Source organism: Pituophis catenifer, unplaced genomic scaffold, assembly GCF_029215685.1.
Source record: "Pituophis catenifer annectens isolate HBS135680 unplaced genomic scaffold, rPitCat1.0.hap2 SCAF_1, whole genome shotgun sequence".
NCBI classification, from domain to species: domain Eukaryota; kingdom Metazoa; phylum Chordata; class Lepidosauria; order Squamata; family Colubridae; genus Pituophis; species Pituophis catenifer.
The window spans coordinates 197579033-197595778 of NW_027256881.1; the positions used below are offsets into that span (position 1 = coordinate 197579033).

At 36.8% G+C, this 16746-nt stretch overlaps 1 protein-coding gene across 1 annotated transcript in view; it reads right to left on the bottom strand.

Moving 5' to 3' along the window:
- MYO3B (myosin IIIB) overlaps positions 1-16746 on the bottom strand; it is a 226414-nt gene that overhangs the window by 63247 nt on the left and 146421 nt on the right. Inside the window, exons 23-27 of the mRNA XM_070956912.1 lie at positions 15200-15277; positions 13965-14170; positions 4806-4917; positions 2020-2182; positions 252-332 (exon numbers count right to left, since the gene is read on the bottom strand). Of these exons, the coding sequence (XP_070813013.1) occupies positions 252-332; positions 2020-2182; positions 4806-4917; positions 13965-14170; positions 15200-15277 (640 nt within the window). The remainder of the gene's footprint in view (positions 1-251; positions 333-2019; positions 2183-4805; positions 4918-13964; positions 14171-15199; positions 15278-16746) is intronic.

The window sequence follows — 16746 nt, forward strand, 5'->3', positions numbered from 1 at the left end:
GGGTCATCAGTGCAATTAAACACAGATTTTATATTATAAACTGGTTCTGTAGACTGTGGTCAGATTGAGCACTTTCCCTGGCTGTCTGAATCCACTGCATGTCAACTAGAGTGAAAGCAGTCATCTGAACAGATCATAATTTAAAAGCCTTTTGTCTGGGCTGCACATTATTCCTATCAGACACAAGGACTGGCATGGGAAATCACCCACAGTAAAATAGGTGTCAGCTGTGAAAATATTGTTTTAATTACCTGCTTGAATATGAATAGCGGCATCAATTCTTTTGTTCTTTATATCCTTGAACTTCCTGCGAGTATCATATCCTCTCCAGGCTAAAAATACAAAGTCATATGTTGTGAATTATACTGGTTTAAAGGAAAAGTCTATAGAATGAGAAATGTGCCACAGTGTGATCTGTACCCCCTTCCCATCCAGGCACTATCCCAGTGGAACAGCCTGTTGAATGATCAGAATCTGTCTCAGAAGCTCCTTCCCTGTAACTATGGACTTTTTGCATGGCATGTTCTGTCATTAGGCTTAGCATCTCCAGCAGAGAAATACGCAAGAGTAGTTATTGACTGCTGAATATAATTATATTTAAAATAAACATTGTAGCAATAAAGCTGAATTGTTGAAGAAGTAGACAAGAGGAGGCAGTTGAATAGCATCTAACTCTATCTTCCTACAAATGCCAAGCCATTTTAATATCAGAAATATATATTAAGAGGTCAAAGGACAAGACAGATGGATACCATCACTCATATTAATCTATTCAGATACTCTGTAGTGTACGTCTTCCCTAAGGAAACTGCAATAAGCCATAAACCTGGTCCATGTCTATCTGCACTGTTCTTAGTATCAGATACGGCACTGACAGAATAAAAAATATTTAGAAACATTTGTTTCCAAAGATTATGGCATTCTAACACCATAAATATATTCAAATATGAATGTTTTGTTTCCAAACAATTTATCTCAAGGAAAAGGATTACATCCATGCAGTGAACAGGAAGCTTAAGAGCAGGCTTTCTAGCAGATGACCCGTAGATCTCATCCAATTATCCTGACATCAGGCTCATAGGATGCCTGTCTCTCCTACTATCCATTTCCAAAGTTCCAGAAGAAAGGTGAAGGGTTGTAGTATACAGGTTGCCCTTGACTTTCAAACGTAACTTACAGGTGGTAAGTAAGGACAATAGCTAAGTGGGTCATCAGGTGACTATATACAATTTTAAATTGTATTCATAGAATCATGGAATCATTGAGCTGGAAAGGACCTCAGAGGTCTTCTAATCCAACCCCCTGTTCAAGGTAGGAGTCTTATACCATCCAAGTCAAATCGTTGTCCAGTCTGTTTTTGAAAACCTCCGGTGATGTAGCATCTTACAACCCCAGAAAACTATTTCATTGATTTTTACTGTCAGAAATTTTTCCTTACTTCTAGATTGTATCTCTCTTTGACAAGCTTCCACCCTTTACTTTTTGTCTTGCCCTCTGGTGTCCTAAAGAATAAGTCTATTCCTTCTTCTTTGTGACACCCCCTGAAGTTCTGGAAGACAGTTATTCTGCCACCCTTGATCCTTCTCTTTGATAGGCTAGACATACTTAGGTTCCCTCAACCATTCATCATACGACTTAGCCACCAGACCCTTTATCATCTTTGATACTCTTGGCACACTTTCCAGGTCTCAACATCTTTTTTTGTATTTGTGGTGGCCAGAACTGGACACAATATTCATGTGACTACAGGACACTGTAAGTGGCCATAAATGTGGGCCAGTTAGCAGGCATCCAAAATGAGGCCACATGATTGCAGGGGAGGGAAATTGGCCATTGGAACTTTGAATCCAGGCCGTAAGACCTGTTTCAGGGTTCATTGTAACTTTGACTGGTTGCTTAGCGACCGGTTGTAAGTGGAAGACTACCTGTATTTAAAAAAACCAAAGAGACACTTTATTTGCAATTTAACAATTTGAAACTCTGGAATCCTCAGTGTTATAGAAAACCCAGAATATTTACCTGACTGAATGGTAATAGCGCTGTTGGTTCTTTTCTGTTTGAGTTTTTTGTACCTTTTAGCTCCAAGCCAGCCTTTGGTGTAAGCCTGCATTATCACCACCCTGCCTATAACTTCACGCAGATACAAGTTCAGTTGTTCAACATGATAGTATTTCAGGAAAACCTGAAACAAAACAGCAACATCACATTATCTGATAGATCAGTAAATTAATTCACGAAGATAGGTCTACAGTGTGATAAGAAAGGGAGGCTTGATCTGATCTGTCAGGATGATGGCAGCTTTCCAAGCAACATTAGTGTAGCATTTTGCAAAGGAATAGTTACTGTTCTTTCTAATGGAAAATATGTTGTTCCTTAGCTCAGCTCAGAACTCCTTTTGGCAAACCTAGTGCCCGTGTCCTCAAAATGCATAAATTGAAATGGATGAGAGCTAGCTAGGTACAGTATAATGGTGAAAGTGCTGGTTTAGAAAGCAGGTGACTGTGACTTCTAGTCCTATTTTAGGCATAAAAGATGGCTGGGTGACTTTGGGCCAGTTATTTTCTTTCAACCCAACACACCTCACAAGGTTGTTGTGGGAAAAATAGAAGGCAGAAGTATTAATTACTTAGCCACCTTGAATTGACCAATATATTCTGTGTGTGTGTGTGTGTGTGTGTGTGTGTGTGTGTGTGTGTGTATGTCTGTAGCAGAATTTATTATTATAATTATTACTTGTCTTTCTAAGGTCAAAAATACAAGCCATAGTATTTCCTATGACATTCAATAGAAGCAAAAATTGGACTTGAAAGAAGCAGGATAGGAACAGCATTGATGTCTTTGAACTTTGGTATTAAGGAAGACTCTAATTTAAGAATTCTTTACAAATTCTGAGGACAGTCAAGAAAACAAACCAATGGATCATTGAATCAACCAATCCATAATTCTCACTTGAGGAACAAATGGCCATGCTCCACTTATTCTACATTGGACACATTATGCAAGGACTAAGCTCTCTGGAAAAATCTGTAATGCTGGGAAAGGTAGAAGGAAAAAGAAGAGGATGATCAGCAGCAAGGACTCCTTACAATGGCAATGACTACAGCAAGGGTAAACTTGAAAGAATAAGTTAGAGATAGATGTCGTGGAGAAAATCTATCTATGTGGTTGCTAGGTGACTTGATGGCACATAATCAATCAAGCAATATCAAATCTAAGTTCAGATCCCAATGCAGAAAGCAAGTGGAATGGGAAAGGAGACGCTTCTCTCTAAAGTAACTTCTAGGAACATTTGCAGGAAGGTGACTTTTGAGAGGACTGTAGGCTGTGTATATATAACCATTTTGTCAGCCAGACTGCCACTGAGCTAACTCTTCATGAAAAAAATATCTTTAGGCTATTTATAATAGGGATGTAGCATAGACATTTGCATGAAGTGATAGCAGGTTGATTTGATGTCCAGGCTCTAGTACATAATGCAATATCTATGTGGTTGGGCAGTGACTGCAAAGCTTTAAAAAATTGAAATGAATTCAACACTTATGCTCAGAAGAGCCAAGATAGTCATACATCATTTCAAAACAACAAAACTAAACAAAATCATGAAATATTAATTCAAATAGGAAAGGCAATAGTCATAGGCTGGAATTATTTCAGGATGCTTTAAGGTTATTTGAAACCTCTTACCTAAGTTTCAAGATATGTAGAAAGTCACAGCTTAAATTATTTTTACAAGAGGCGCTGCACTATTATAGGATATTGGTCATGAAGGTCAAATGGAACTCAATGTTCAAAGGTAGCATATCTGTAGACATCAAGTGCTTGGGGGAAAGTAGAAGAGAAACACTTGGTGCCATTTGTTCCCCTTTACTGACTCTCCAAATGTACTTAGGAAAAGAGATGTTGGACTACATAGAATTTTCATCTCTTAGATATAGTGACCACACATCCTTTATTACAAAGGTCAGTCCTTGTTTTTCAGAAAGCTATCTAAAGATTTATTTATTTTTCAAAATCTCACTTTGGTCCTTTATTTTAGTCATTTAGCTTCACCGTACAAAAGCTGCCACCTGATGCACAGTTTTTCACACTCAGGTAAAAATATAAATTAAAAAAAGTCTCTTTAAAATAAATGTACATATACTGTTTGATCTTAAATATTTTTATTAGAATACTGCATGTTTCAATACCAGATGCAAACAACATTCTACACAAGAACACCTAAGATCATCTTCACACTGTCTTAGCAGCCATTTCATAGATAGAGGTGATGTCATGAGGACATGTCCTCATCACATGATAGGTGGAGGAGCATCCATGCCAGAACAAACAGATTGTGTGAATTAACTGTTAGATGTGACATTATATTCTGCTAAACTATAAACAGGTCTACCAATTGGTTCTTGTTTATAGCACTGGCTCTTATTGTACACTGCCAATAGCATCTGAGAATGTTCCTTACTTCTAGGGTTAGCATCCCAGAAAGACTATTGTTTCTCAAGTATTTCTCATATAAAAAGGGAAGGGATTCCTTAAGAATGCCAATGGACCACAATACATAATTCCATTTTCTTATGAGAGTATACGGTATGTCCATGTCTTTTGAAAAGCAGTGTCCCATGCCTTTTAAATGAAGGGACTATACTGCAAGAAATACAGTACAATCAGCTTTTAGACATAAGTTGTAAAGAATGTTTTTTAAAGATAACATTAGTTTGAATATCTTGCACAACAGTACTAAATATTACAGGATTTTCATTGTGATTGAATCTTCAGCTCCAAGAAATTTGAAATGGAATTTATCCTACCTTTGTTTTCCCAAGAGCCCACTTGTCTAACTTGGCCTTTTGAAGAATAGCGATGCAGTTTTCTTTGCTTGGAGAAGGGTTCTCATGTGCTTTGAAAGCAATGTAATAATATCTACAGAAATATAAATGATAACCAAGATCAGATTTGAAAAAGCAAATTGTTTACTATGGCACAGAAAACCTTGCAAATAATATGGATTAGGATTCCATGAATCAGAGCAATTGCATATGGACTAGCCCCTACAGTTTTCTTGGCAAGGTTTTCAGAAATGGTTAGTCATTGCCTCCTTTCTAGGGCTGAGAGAAAGTGACTGGCCCAAGGTTATCAAGCCTAAAGCAGGATTAGAACTCATGGACTCCTGGTTTCTAGCCTGGTACCTTAACTACTACACCAAACTGGCTCCCTCACTATATTGTATATGGACCCAAACATATGTCCCTATCCACAAAATCACCTGCCAAAAGGCAGGAATATGTCTAAAAGCCATCAGAAAACCAATAAGCCTTTTGGGATGGGGCATTTTAATTGGATTAGAAAGGGTCAGTGTTCCCATTAAATCTAAATCTTACCAGACCACAAGAGGAAAACTTAAAATGTTTCTTCACAGCCAACTCATCTTCATTCACTTCCCTTGACTTTGTAAAAGTGATTTATGTATGTTTAAAACAGCAGAATGCCATAATGTATGTTTGGCGCATGAAATATATGGCCATATTTAGGCTTAACTAATTTCAGGATTTCAATAAATTTCATTTATTTTGAAATTTTATTGGAGACATTAAAAGCTAAAGGCAAGGTTTTTTTTTTTTCTTTAAAAAGCATGTGTTTTAATATCAATTCTAAGGTAATGTCGGGAGCATCAACTTGCTCTATTTAATGGGGATGCTCCAAATTACTTAATAACATTTTTTCTTCACCAGCCTTAAAGCATTAATACATCACTATTTCAGGTACTATTGCTTTTTTTTTTTTAAGAGCAGATTGGTGACACTGAAAGATAACAGCGCAGATTCACTCAATGTGTGTCAAGGCTACAATTAGTTTACAGTAAAAATTACTTCCATATCCATCTTCATTAAATAGGAGTTATTGGTATGGGAAGGGAAGCAGAGGAGAGAGCGAGAATGCAATCAAAGGCAAAAAAAGATTCTGCCTCTACAATAAAAAGAAATAAAAGAGAATGAATGGTGAAGTTAAAAGCAATTGACTCTGCTCATCATACCACTCAAATATTGTCTACTCCCACTTGGAAGGGTAGCTGGCCGATCCACTCTTCAGCCACCCTGTATAATACAGTATAGTTGAATTGTGAGTGGCCCCAAAATGGGTCCTGCTTCATGTACAGTGTCACATCGCCTCCATGTAGAAAGACGATGTAGTGGCTCACCTGCTTTTCAAAGGAGAATTCGACCATTGTAAGGAGTCCTATGGCCTGTGGGACTCCAGTAGGGTGGGAAAAAAGCACAGGTGCCTCAGGGGATGGAAGTGGCTCTGGGAGGCCCAGGCAGTCCATCTGTGAGTTGGGGAGTGATTGCAGTGTGGGCCTGGCCCTGTGCTTGGCCTTCCATGGCTTCCACCACCCATGAGGCACTCCATGCTCTGCTTAATGGTGCAATAGTGAGAGCAGGGATTATGGTCATACATCATATGGGTGCCTTGCTTAATGACTGCCACGAATTACAATCATAATGGGCAGGCTCCATTATAGTTGAAGGTCAAGGAGTACCTGTACTATGCTTGAGTGTGCCATATGCGCTTCATTATTTTTGAGTTTATAAAACTTTGAAAAACTTTTTTTTTTTTTTTGCAGCGACCAGCTATGTGTCTCTTTCTAAGGATACCATTCTGCCTTGTGCATCATACCATAATTCATGGAGTACTCTATTTGGTGGAAGAACAATCAAACTGAATGTGATTTACTAAATACAGAATTAACTGGATGTCTCAAAGACACCATTATAGGATTAGAATGTTGTCTACAAAGTAACATGAAACTAAAAAAAAGAAAAGAAAAGAAAATCTGGTAATTCCCCATGTGAAAGCAAAATGTTTTACATATTGTTTTAAAGGAATAATAACAGAATGAATAGTTTTTTTGGGGGGGGGAGAATTGAGAATTTCTATGTTTATTAAAAAATGATTACCACAATCTTCCAGAAACCATAGCCACACTCTCTCTCACACACATATATGCATATATGTATGAGACATACATATATGTTTACTGAGAATTATGTATATAAAGATTTTTTTTATCAAACATATTTTACATTCCTTGTTAATACAGAAGTGTAATATTCAGTGGTGGGATTCAAATCTTTTTACTACCGGTTCTGTGGGCGTGGCTTTGTGGGCGTGGCAGGGAAAGGATACTGTAAAATCTACATTCCCACCCCACTCCAGGGGAAGGATACTGCAAAATCCCCATTTCCTTCCGATCAGCTGGGACTCGGAAGGCAGAGAATAGATGGGGTCAGGGCCAGTCAGTGGTGGTATTTACCGGTTCTTGGAACTACTCAAAATTTCCGCTACAGGTTCTCCAGAACCTGCTGAATACCACCTCTGGTAATATTACTCAGATCTCTAGTAGGTTGGAGAAGTTTTCCATCACCACCAAATACTTTACAGTCCCCATTCTAAAGGCCATCAGATGCATAAAACTTCCATATGGCCAGAATAATGTAATTTTCCTTAATTATTCATAGCTTAAGAATGTACTTCAAAGTAAACCCTATTTATTTTAATCATAGTAATATACTATGATCCTAGACAGCTAAAATATAATCTTATGCGTACATATTCATACATTAAGTACATTTAAGTTTTTCTCTACCTTATTCCTCCTTTAAAACAAATTTGGCAGTCAGTAACTAGTGAGAAGACCTTATCAAATGTCTCTAGAAGGCTGTCCTTGGAAAAACATGCTTTTTGGGCACCTATATTATCCCAGACTTTTAAAATATCATCTAAAATTGATTTTAATCAATTTTCCTTAGATCAGAGTTCCCTAACTTTTCTGGCTTTGTGGACCGGCCAAGGGGATGGGATGGGGGGAAATAGGGGAGAAAATAATAAAGAAAATTGTGGTTATGGCAGCAATTATTTCATATATAAGAATCATATTTAATAAAACATGGGCAGTAGGTCTATAGAAGCCAAACATTTTCCCAGCTTCTAGGTAATATTTATTGGACCAAGATATTTGGATTGCTAACAGCTATATAATATCCGCTAGAAAGATAGCAAAAATGAATAAATAAGTAAAGAGCAAGATTCTTATGAAATGGATCATTTTGAAAAGTCCCAATTCTTATATCTAAAGAAGTTTGATAAAGGCACATTTTAATAATATATGCATTTGATACCTCATATGCATAGATACACTTTTAAAAACAATTAAGTAATTATACAGGAGTATAGTAGTTTCACCACACTGATCACCTGAGCGGTATGCCAGTTCAGTCTATTGTTCAGATGCTGTTCAGACAAAGTTAAGTCTTTGGTTCTCTGTTCATAAAATTATTTGAGATTAAATCAGACTTGGATCAAGTACTTTCTCCAAAGAAATCATTTTTCCTGACATTCCATACCAAACAGCATCTTATGTTAAATGTAAGATATTCCCTTCCTATTTGAAGAGTCATCATTTAGGGGACAATGGTTATATTACAGATGCCCTAAGTACTTCATTTTATTTTTAATTATTTAATTAAATAAAACAATTTCTGAAGAAATAATGATCACATTAAAAAGCGCAACACAAGTTTGCTTTGATACGAGGAAATAGAATAAATAACATAAATTATTTTATACTTTGCAAAAGGTGATATTAGTAATTATATCATTACTACCACTCCCACAACTAATAATGTCTTTTCCCCTATCACTTTATCCTACTTCACAAATCTTGAGTTTTTAGCAGCCACCCGATATCAAGGCTCCTTGCCACCCTCCCCCAACGCATTGCATGGACCTGTCATCATGTAAATGTTCTCTTAACATACTTGCTTGCATATGAATAGTGTAATTCAGCAGAAGATATGCACTCAGTTCTATAATAAATGGCCCTTCTAAGAGATTTCACAAGCCAGGAAAATTTAAGCCAAGATCAAAGCTAGGGGACTTGTCCTGATGCACTTGTATGAGTCTCATTAGCATTAACAAATAAAGGGTGGAATGCAAATCTAAGTGCCTCTATTTCCATTTTCACAAAAATTAAACAAGAAATAGGGATCTAATGCATAACAAACTGCTTCTGAAAATACGATGCTGGTGCAAAAAACGTTTTCATTTTCTGTATTTGGTGTTTCCATTTATAAAATAAATATTTATGTGAGGAAGGAAGGAAGGAAGGAAGGAAGGAAGGAAGGAAGGAAAGAAGGAAGGAAGGAAGGAAGGAAGGAAGGCCATTTGCATATTTAGCTGAACATATCCTACCCCTGTAGAAAAAATATATAAATTATGTTGAACTGGGTAGGAACAGATAATTTAACCCACCATCCTACATACATTTATGTAATGGTAAGTCCGACTGCTTTCAATGAGTTTTATTCTATAACATGGTAAGTGCATTTAGAAAAACGATGTTAACAATCCTTTTTTTTTTTAGAACAATGTCTTAGGAACAGCTGCAAATGAGGAACTGTAAAATATGGGCCACAATCTATCTCCATTATTCTTGTCTAACAACATTAAACAAAAACTATGTGAAAAACTATTGTTCAGTGCTCACTTATATTCATGTTAATGACTCCAAAAAAACATAGCCCTCACTTAAAGAGATCCACAGGATTTATTATATTCTTTAGAGAATAGAGCTGCTCAAACTTGCTGCTACCTTTCCAAATTTCCAATATTCCTTTATAATAATGATAGACATTCAATAGCCAAGAGTGACACAGTTTAGTAATTATAAGCTGCTCAGTGTATGTGAATGTGCAGCTATATAAATTGAATAAATAAAGACAGTGCATCCTACCCTACTGTGTTTCTGCAGCAAATGTTTGGCAGTTAACATAGAGAGGGGAATTCCAAAGCAGTCAGGTATAGACAGCAAGAAGATCTATGGTAGGCTGCCCAAGAACTTCTCACTGTTCTGGCTAGCAGACCATAGCTGCATACATTTTAAATCAATTCTAATACAGACAAATGTAAGCCATAATACATTTTAAAAATCTATAAGGTTAAACAGGGTGCTTCATGTAATTGTATGTTTTGATTTCTATGACCTGTTCCCTATTATTATTATTATTATTATTATTATTATTATTATTATTATTATTATTATTTATCGGACTTATATGCCGCCCTCTCTCCAAAGGACTCAGGGCGTCTCACATCAGCGAAACAATTCCAACAAATACACATTAAAACATACTAAAACAGACTAAAACCAATTTAAAATCAATTTAAAACAGTAGACCCCATCAGTCCAGGCTAGGGCATTTAAACAGCCATGTCTTAAGCTCGTGGCAGAAGGTACGAAGGTCCGGGGCCAATCAAAGACCCAAGGGAAGTTGATTCCAGAGGGTGGGCGCGCCCACAGAGAAGGCTCTACCCCTGGGGGTCGCCAGCTGACATTGTCTAGCCGACGGCACCCTGAGTAGGCCCTCTCTGTGAGAACGCACTGGGTGATGGGAGGTTGATGCTGGTTGCAGGTGGTCCGACAGATATCCTGGGCCTAAGCCATGAAGGGCTTTATAGGTCAACACCAGCACCTTGAATCTCACCCGGAGAGCAATCAGCAACCAATGCAAGTCGCGCAGGAGACAACCCGCATAAAATTCAATTGTATGGCACTATATTTGTATACATTATCCTAAGCGGTTTAGAGAAAACTAGTTATAGATCAGAAACATGGGACCAAAACGAATGATTTCTGATTCACACACCTAAATTACAAATTCATGGAACTGATCTTTCAGAATTTCCTCTATGATGCTTTATCATGGATAAAGGGGAAAAGTTTGCTCAATCCAAGACACTTTGCTGTCTGAGACAAAAGAGAAGCCAGTAAATTTCCTGTTAGATTTAAGGATTTTATTTATTTATTTGTTGAATGTATATGTGTCCATTGCTCAGTCCCAAAAAACTCTGGGCAGTTTAAGATTTAAGGATTTAAGTTTGCTAATTGCCATGGCAGTTGACTCTTACTTCAAATCTATGGGTGGTATTTTCTACCAAACTTGAGGTCATCAAATTAGTTTAAAGGTATAGAAAAGATCACAAAGCACTCGCAACCCTGCCCTTGACATCTTGTAGCTTTTTGTTGTCCCACGCCTATTCCCTGAAATTGTCCTCTTGTTCCATCAAACAGGTCCAGGCAACTAGAAGTCTGACTGGATGACTAGGAAGTCTTAAAATAATGTCAAATCTCAAGGTATTTTGTTGTTCAGTTCTTGGAGATTGCCTGGAAAAGTCCCTGAAGTTTTCTCAGAAGTTGTTTGCCCTAGCTAGCTACCTAGCTTCCTTCCTTCCTTCGTAGGGCTGAGAGAAAGAGTCTAGCTAGCTCAAAGTCACCCATCTGGTTTTGTGTCTAAGGTGGGACTAGAACTCATGGTCAATTTCTAGTCTGATGCCTTAAACACTAGACCAAACTGGTTCTCTTCCCAGATACTTAGTCATTATATAAACTATACTTGAATATGCTCAAGTACAAAAACTCAACTCTCCAAGATTGAAACATGCCACTGAAAGGAAGTTCCAAGGTTGATCCCAAATACATGTTTAATTAATTAAGGATTTTGAACATAACTGGCTAAGATAATTTGTATCAATTAAATTTGGTGTTTCCAAAGTAACTTCCAGGCTTGCCACATAAAATAGCCTCATACACATGAAAACCAGACGGGCAAAGCATCAAACAAAAGTTGAGCTTTTATTTACCTCAGCCTAATTGTCTGTTTCCTGTCTTTGAGTGCTATGTACTCATCTTTCCTGCTAAGGGTTTACAAAACAGCAGCTACCAGAGATAAGGAGTTTGCCTATTCCTAAGAAATGTGCTTATTCATTAAGTAACATCAAGGGGAAAATGCTTCATTTATTTTGTTGGTAAGTTGCTGAAATGGATTAAAATATAAAGTCATTGGCTTAGAAAAATCTTTGATATCCTAAGTTTTACTGACATTTCGAAACTCTTGTTTATACTTGCCTATTTAACAAAAAAGGATGAAGTGCCTTGCATTTAGTATCTGGGCCTGTTTTTCTGAAATGTTTTTATACATTTCTTATACCTTATCATATATAACAGAAGTAAAATGTGCAGGTTATGCCCACCCCAACTCCACAAAGGGACAAAACATCGCAAAACATCACGTAACGGCAATGTGATGCCGCACGTTTGACACCCATGCTTTAGGCAAACCCCAAAATTGTTGTGCATAAATCATACATGCTATCATGAGTTGCAGACATATACTACAAGTATATCTAGATGAATCCACCAAGTTTAAATGTTAAAAGGGCTGTGTAAGTACAAGTGGGTGGGAATATCTATTTTTCCCTGGCAATTTGCTGCTGCTTTTATTTTTAATTTATTAAAAAATTCTGGCATTCAATGGAAGGAAATTAAGCATGTTAGAGCTACTAATGTAGCTGGAGACCTGACCCCAAGTCCTCTCAGAGACCCAAAGATCTTTAGAATTGAATGGTCCAAAACTACCTATGCCTCAAACCTGAAAGGCTATGTCTTGGGAACATCAACTGATACAGGTATTATCTTTAAATCTAAACAGCATTATCTGTCCAGATACAACTGTGTGAGCTGGAAGAATTCCTGTTGCCAAAGAGATGCTTCTTTCACCTCATACTAACCTTTACCAGCCAATGTATCTGAGGCTTACACGTAGTTGGTCTATAAATATATTATTGTACTGATGGATGGTAGCTCTCTAGATTATTACCATTGAATGCCTCTTGAGAAGTCATTCAATTATCTATCTTCTGACCCATCAAACTCTCTGCAGATGACACTATCTGCCAGACTTTCTCTGCCCTTGGTTATTAAACAGGTCTTCAAGTTTGTGGCTAAACTGATTGGTTGAAGAGTATTCTGAAGATAGATGCCAGTTATTTGCATGAAAATTGAAACAAGGAGTTGTAATATCCTGCATAACAATGAGTTAAGGTCTTAAAGAATGTTAAATATGCACCTTTAATCTTTAATTATATCCAAATCAACAAAGCATTTTTCCTAGTGGATATCTTGAAAAAGGTTTATTAAGAGGTAGGCGTCAACCTCATATGATCACATGGACATAGGACTGTTCCATGGTTGTTTCCTTTTACCTTAATATTCACAAGTTATGGATTGGGAAGAAAAGGAAGATTCAAGAATGCTATTGTAAGGCTGAGCTTTATACCAAAATTCATATTTTCCAAAAATTTGGAACGTATGAAAAACTCTGGATGGCTTGCAGCTAAAAATGGTTTCAGTGGAAATATTCTGTAACTACTTGCTTTAAATCCTGGATTGATGAAATATATTTACTCTCATCTGTTTCATATGAAAGAGAGAAAAATCTCACCAATACTACTAAGGTGGTCAAACAACAGGTTAACCTGTTGTTTAAAAATGTTTTCGTGTATAGTTTCTTTTTTTTCCCTTTGCTTTCCCCTCCTCCCATTCTGATTATTTGATTTCTGTTAAACTTTTTTCTTTCTTTCTCCATTTTATATGTCATACTGGGAAGAACCTCGATAACAAATCTGCCAAATTTACTTTGTCTAGTAAAAGACAAAGCTGATCTACTCAAAGTACATCATACAACTGATAAATTTAACCTGTCCTGAATTGCCTCCTGTTTTCCAATATTTGTATCTTGCCATTTGTGGAATTGTCAAATATAGGTTTTGTTTTGTTTTTGTTAATCAAAACCTCCTAAAACTATGTTTTTAACATTATAAAAGAGGAAGAAATTTTTTAAAAAATGTTCTCTTCTCTTGACTGCATAACTCCTGCCCCGATTCACATTTTTGTGGGATGGGCAGCCATATAAATATGATACATATATAGCCACCTAATTTTATCCCTGTCTGTTTTCTGAATTGCTACAATCTAGGAACTGGTGAACGAATGGGCTCTGTATAATGTAGCCTTCAATCCTACTCCAAAGCCATTTTTAAGGGCAATTCTTTAGTATAAAGCATGAATAGCTTACCTTTTTACAAACTCATCAAAATGAATGCGATGAGAATATCCTTGCTGACGTATGTTGACAGTCTCTAAAATGCCAGTATAGCGTAGCTGCACTAAGACTCTCTCTTGGGAAAATTTCAATGCCTCTCGGTCATCATTGGGCTTAATACAGCGAACAAAGTGAGGTTGCCCGATCACCATTTTAGACAACAGATCCATCAGAGAATACTAAGGAAAGGAAAGCATAATAAAATATAGCACAAAAGTTCCATTTTCTTCGAAGGAAATTAAAATTTGGGCATCCTTTTTCTAGATGTTTATTTTATTTTATTTTATTTATTTGTCAACAAGTACAAGGAAACAAGTAACAGTATAGACATAGACATGGACACATGAAAAAAATTGGCACAAATAAAAGGATATAAATAGGCAAAACATAGCCATAAACACATAGAATGATTACATATAAATGCAGACAGTAGGACAGGGACGGTAGGCACTTATGCACGCCCCCTTATGGACCTCTTAAGAAACATGAAAGGTCCATGGTAGACAGTTTAAGGTAAAAGATATGGGGATTAGCAAGACTAACAACAGGATCAGGTAGAGTGTTCCAAACATTAACTACTCTATTGTAGAAGTCATATTTCCTACAATCAAGATTAGAGCGAATTACATTGAGTTTGAATCTATTGATAGCCCTTGTGTTATTACAGTTGAAATTAAAGTACTCATTTACAGGTAGGACTTTTTGGTAAATAATCTTATGATCTAAGCATAGGTCAGAACATTGACAGTGTAGTTCAAGGCTATTCAGACCTAAAATTTCAAGCCTGGTGGTATAGGGAATTTTATTTTGAGCAGAAGATTTGAGTAGTCTTTTAGTAAAATATCTCTGGACCCTCTCTAATGTATTGATGTCTGAAATACAGTGAGGATTCCAATGTTCTAATAAGATACAACAGACTCATAAATATGTTTGAATCCCTTTTAAAATCTGCCTTCTTCTTACCCAGTTATTCACTGCCAAACAAGCTTTACCTTAAGAGTTTTCCTTTGACCTCTGTCTCTCCTCAATTTTACTTAATAATTAAGCCATTTGCTGATGTTCATTCATCCCTGCCTTGTCCATCGAAAGGAATCCCTTCTGGCAAGCCTTGTGTATGTTCAGCACAGTTCCAGGAATACTGCCAATATTATTTAAATGAGATGTTGGGAAAGCAGTGAAATTATAGTAGTACAATTTAAATTCCCTACCCTGAAATAGGAAGCCACAGTTTGTCTCTTCATGTTGGTGGTTTCCTCAGGGTGCCTCATAATTTCCATGGTGTCAATCTGGAAAACAAAAGCAGAGAGGTAAAAAAAATCTTGAGCCATCTGTTATTATGCTTAGGTGCATTGGGTGTGATATATGTGTTGGGAACATATATCTTCAATATATTTTCCCAACATTGTTTCTATCCATTCAAGGACTGTGCATCCCTTTTGAGAATGTGAATGTAGAAAAGTTTCCTATTCCAAGAAAAATCACATGCTTGGAATTACAATGCGTACTAGAGATAGTCCTCGATTTACAGTCATTTGTTTAGTGACCATTCAAAGTTACAAAGCACTTCAAAAGGGACTCACGACCCATTTTTCATACTTACGACCATTGCCGCATTCCCCATAGTCATGTGATCAAAATTTGGATGCTTGGCCACTGGTTCAAAACCAGATTCACTTAACAACCCTGTCACTAACTTAAAATTTGCAGTGATTCACTTAACAATTGTGGCCAGAGAAGTCATAAAATGGGGCAAAACTCACTTAACAAATGTCTTGCAACAGAAATTTTGGGCTCAATTGTGGTCATAAGTCAAGGACTACCTGTAACCTCACTTTCATGTGCCTCTGATCTCTTAGTCTCTGACAGCAATCTGGAGAGCAACTGGAGTTTAATATCATCATATTGTATGTACAGAGGCAAAAAGGTGTGTTTCAATGACTATCCTCAAACTCCATCACAGTACTGACTTCTTGGAGGTCCCCAATTTTAGAGTGATAAAAATTTTGTAACACTTTTTTTTAAAGAATTCAGGATAAAGTTAGAAAGTAGTGCAAAAAAGAGCACAGATCAATGTTGTGAATGTAGAAGGCCCCCGTTCGCTGCCGAGACGCTCAGGACTTGGATAATCTCATATATCTGACAAAAACTCAGATAGGCAAATTGCTTGGTAATATATAGCTATACTTCTATTTACTCTTCACCAATATGATGGATGTCTTTTTGTTTTAGAGTAGGTTCTATGATATGGTTCTAAACTTTTACCTTTGTCAGAATAAATGGTCAATACTTTGAAAATGTACATTGCTTTGGGCCATTTGGTTAATCCTAATGCAAGTTTTGCCCAGCTGGATTTTGCTTTTATTGCTATAGTTATTAAAGAGCTAAATGGTTTTATTCTTTTATTTTTGTTTTAGAGTTCAACTTCACATGCAATCTGACAGAATTTTCACTCACTTTTTATACAACCCAAATCCACAGAATTATTTTCAAATGACTTTAACAGCTATCACTGTCCCATCCTAGAAACACCAAGAATGGATGGAAGGCCACAAGTGGTCCCACCAACTGACAGCAGAAATTAGCAAGCATTCAGACAGGCTCCTTAATTTGCCATTTGTTCCACTTTGTTTATCACGTTTGTGTCATGATAAAGAACCTACCCAGAAGGTAGAGATCCTACCAATGGGGTATGTGCACCTCAAGCCTCAAAAGAAGAAGAAAACCTGTTTGCAGAGATTCCTTTTCCATTTTAGGA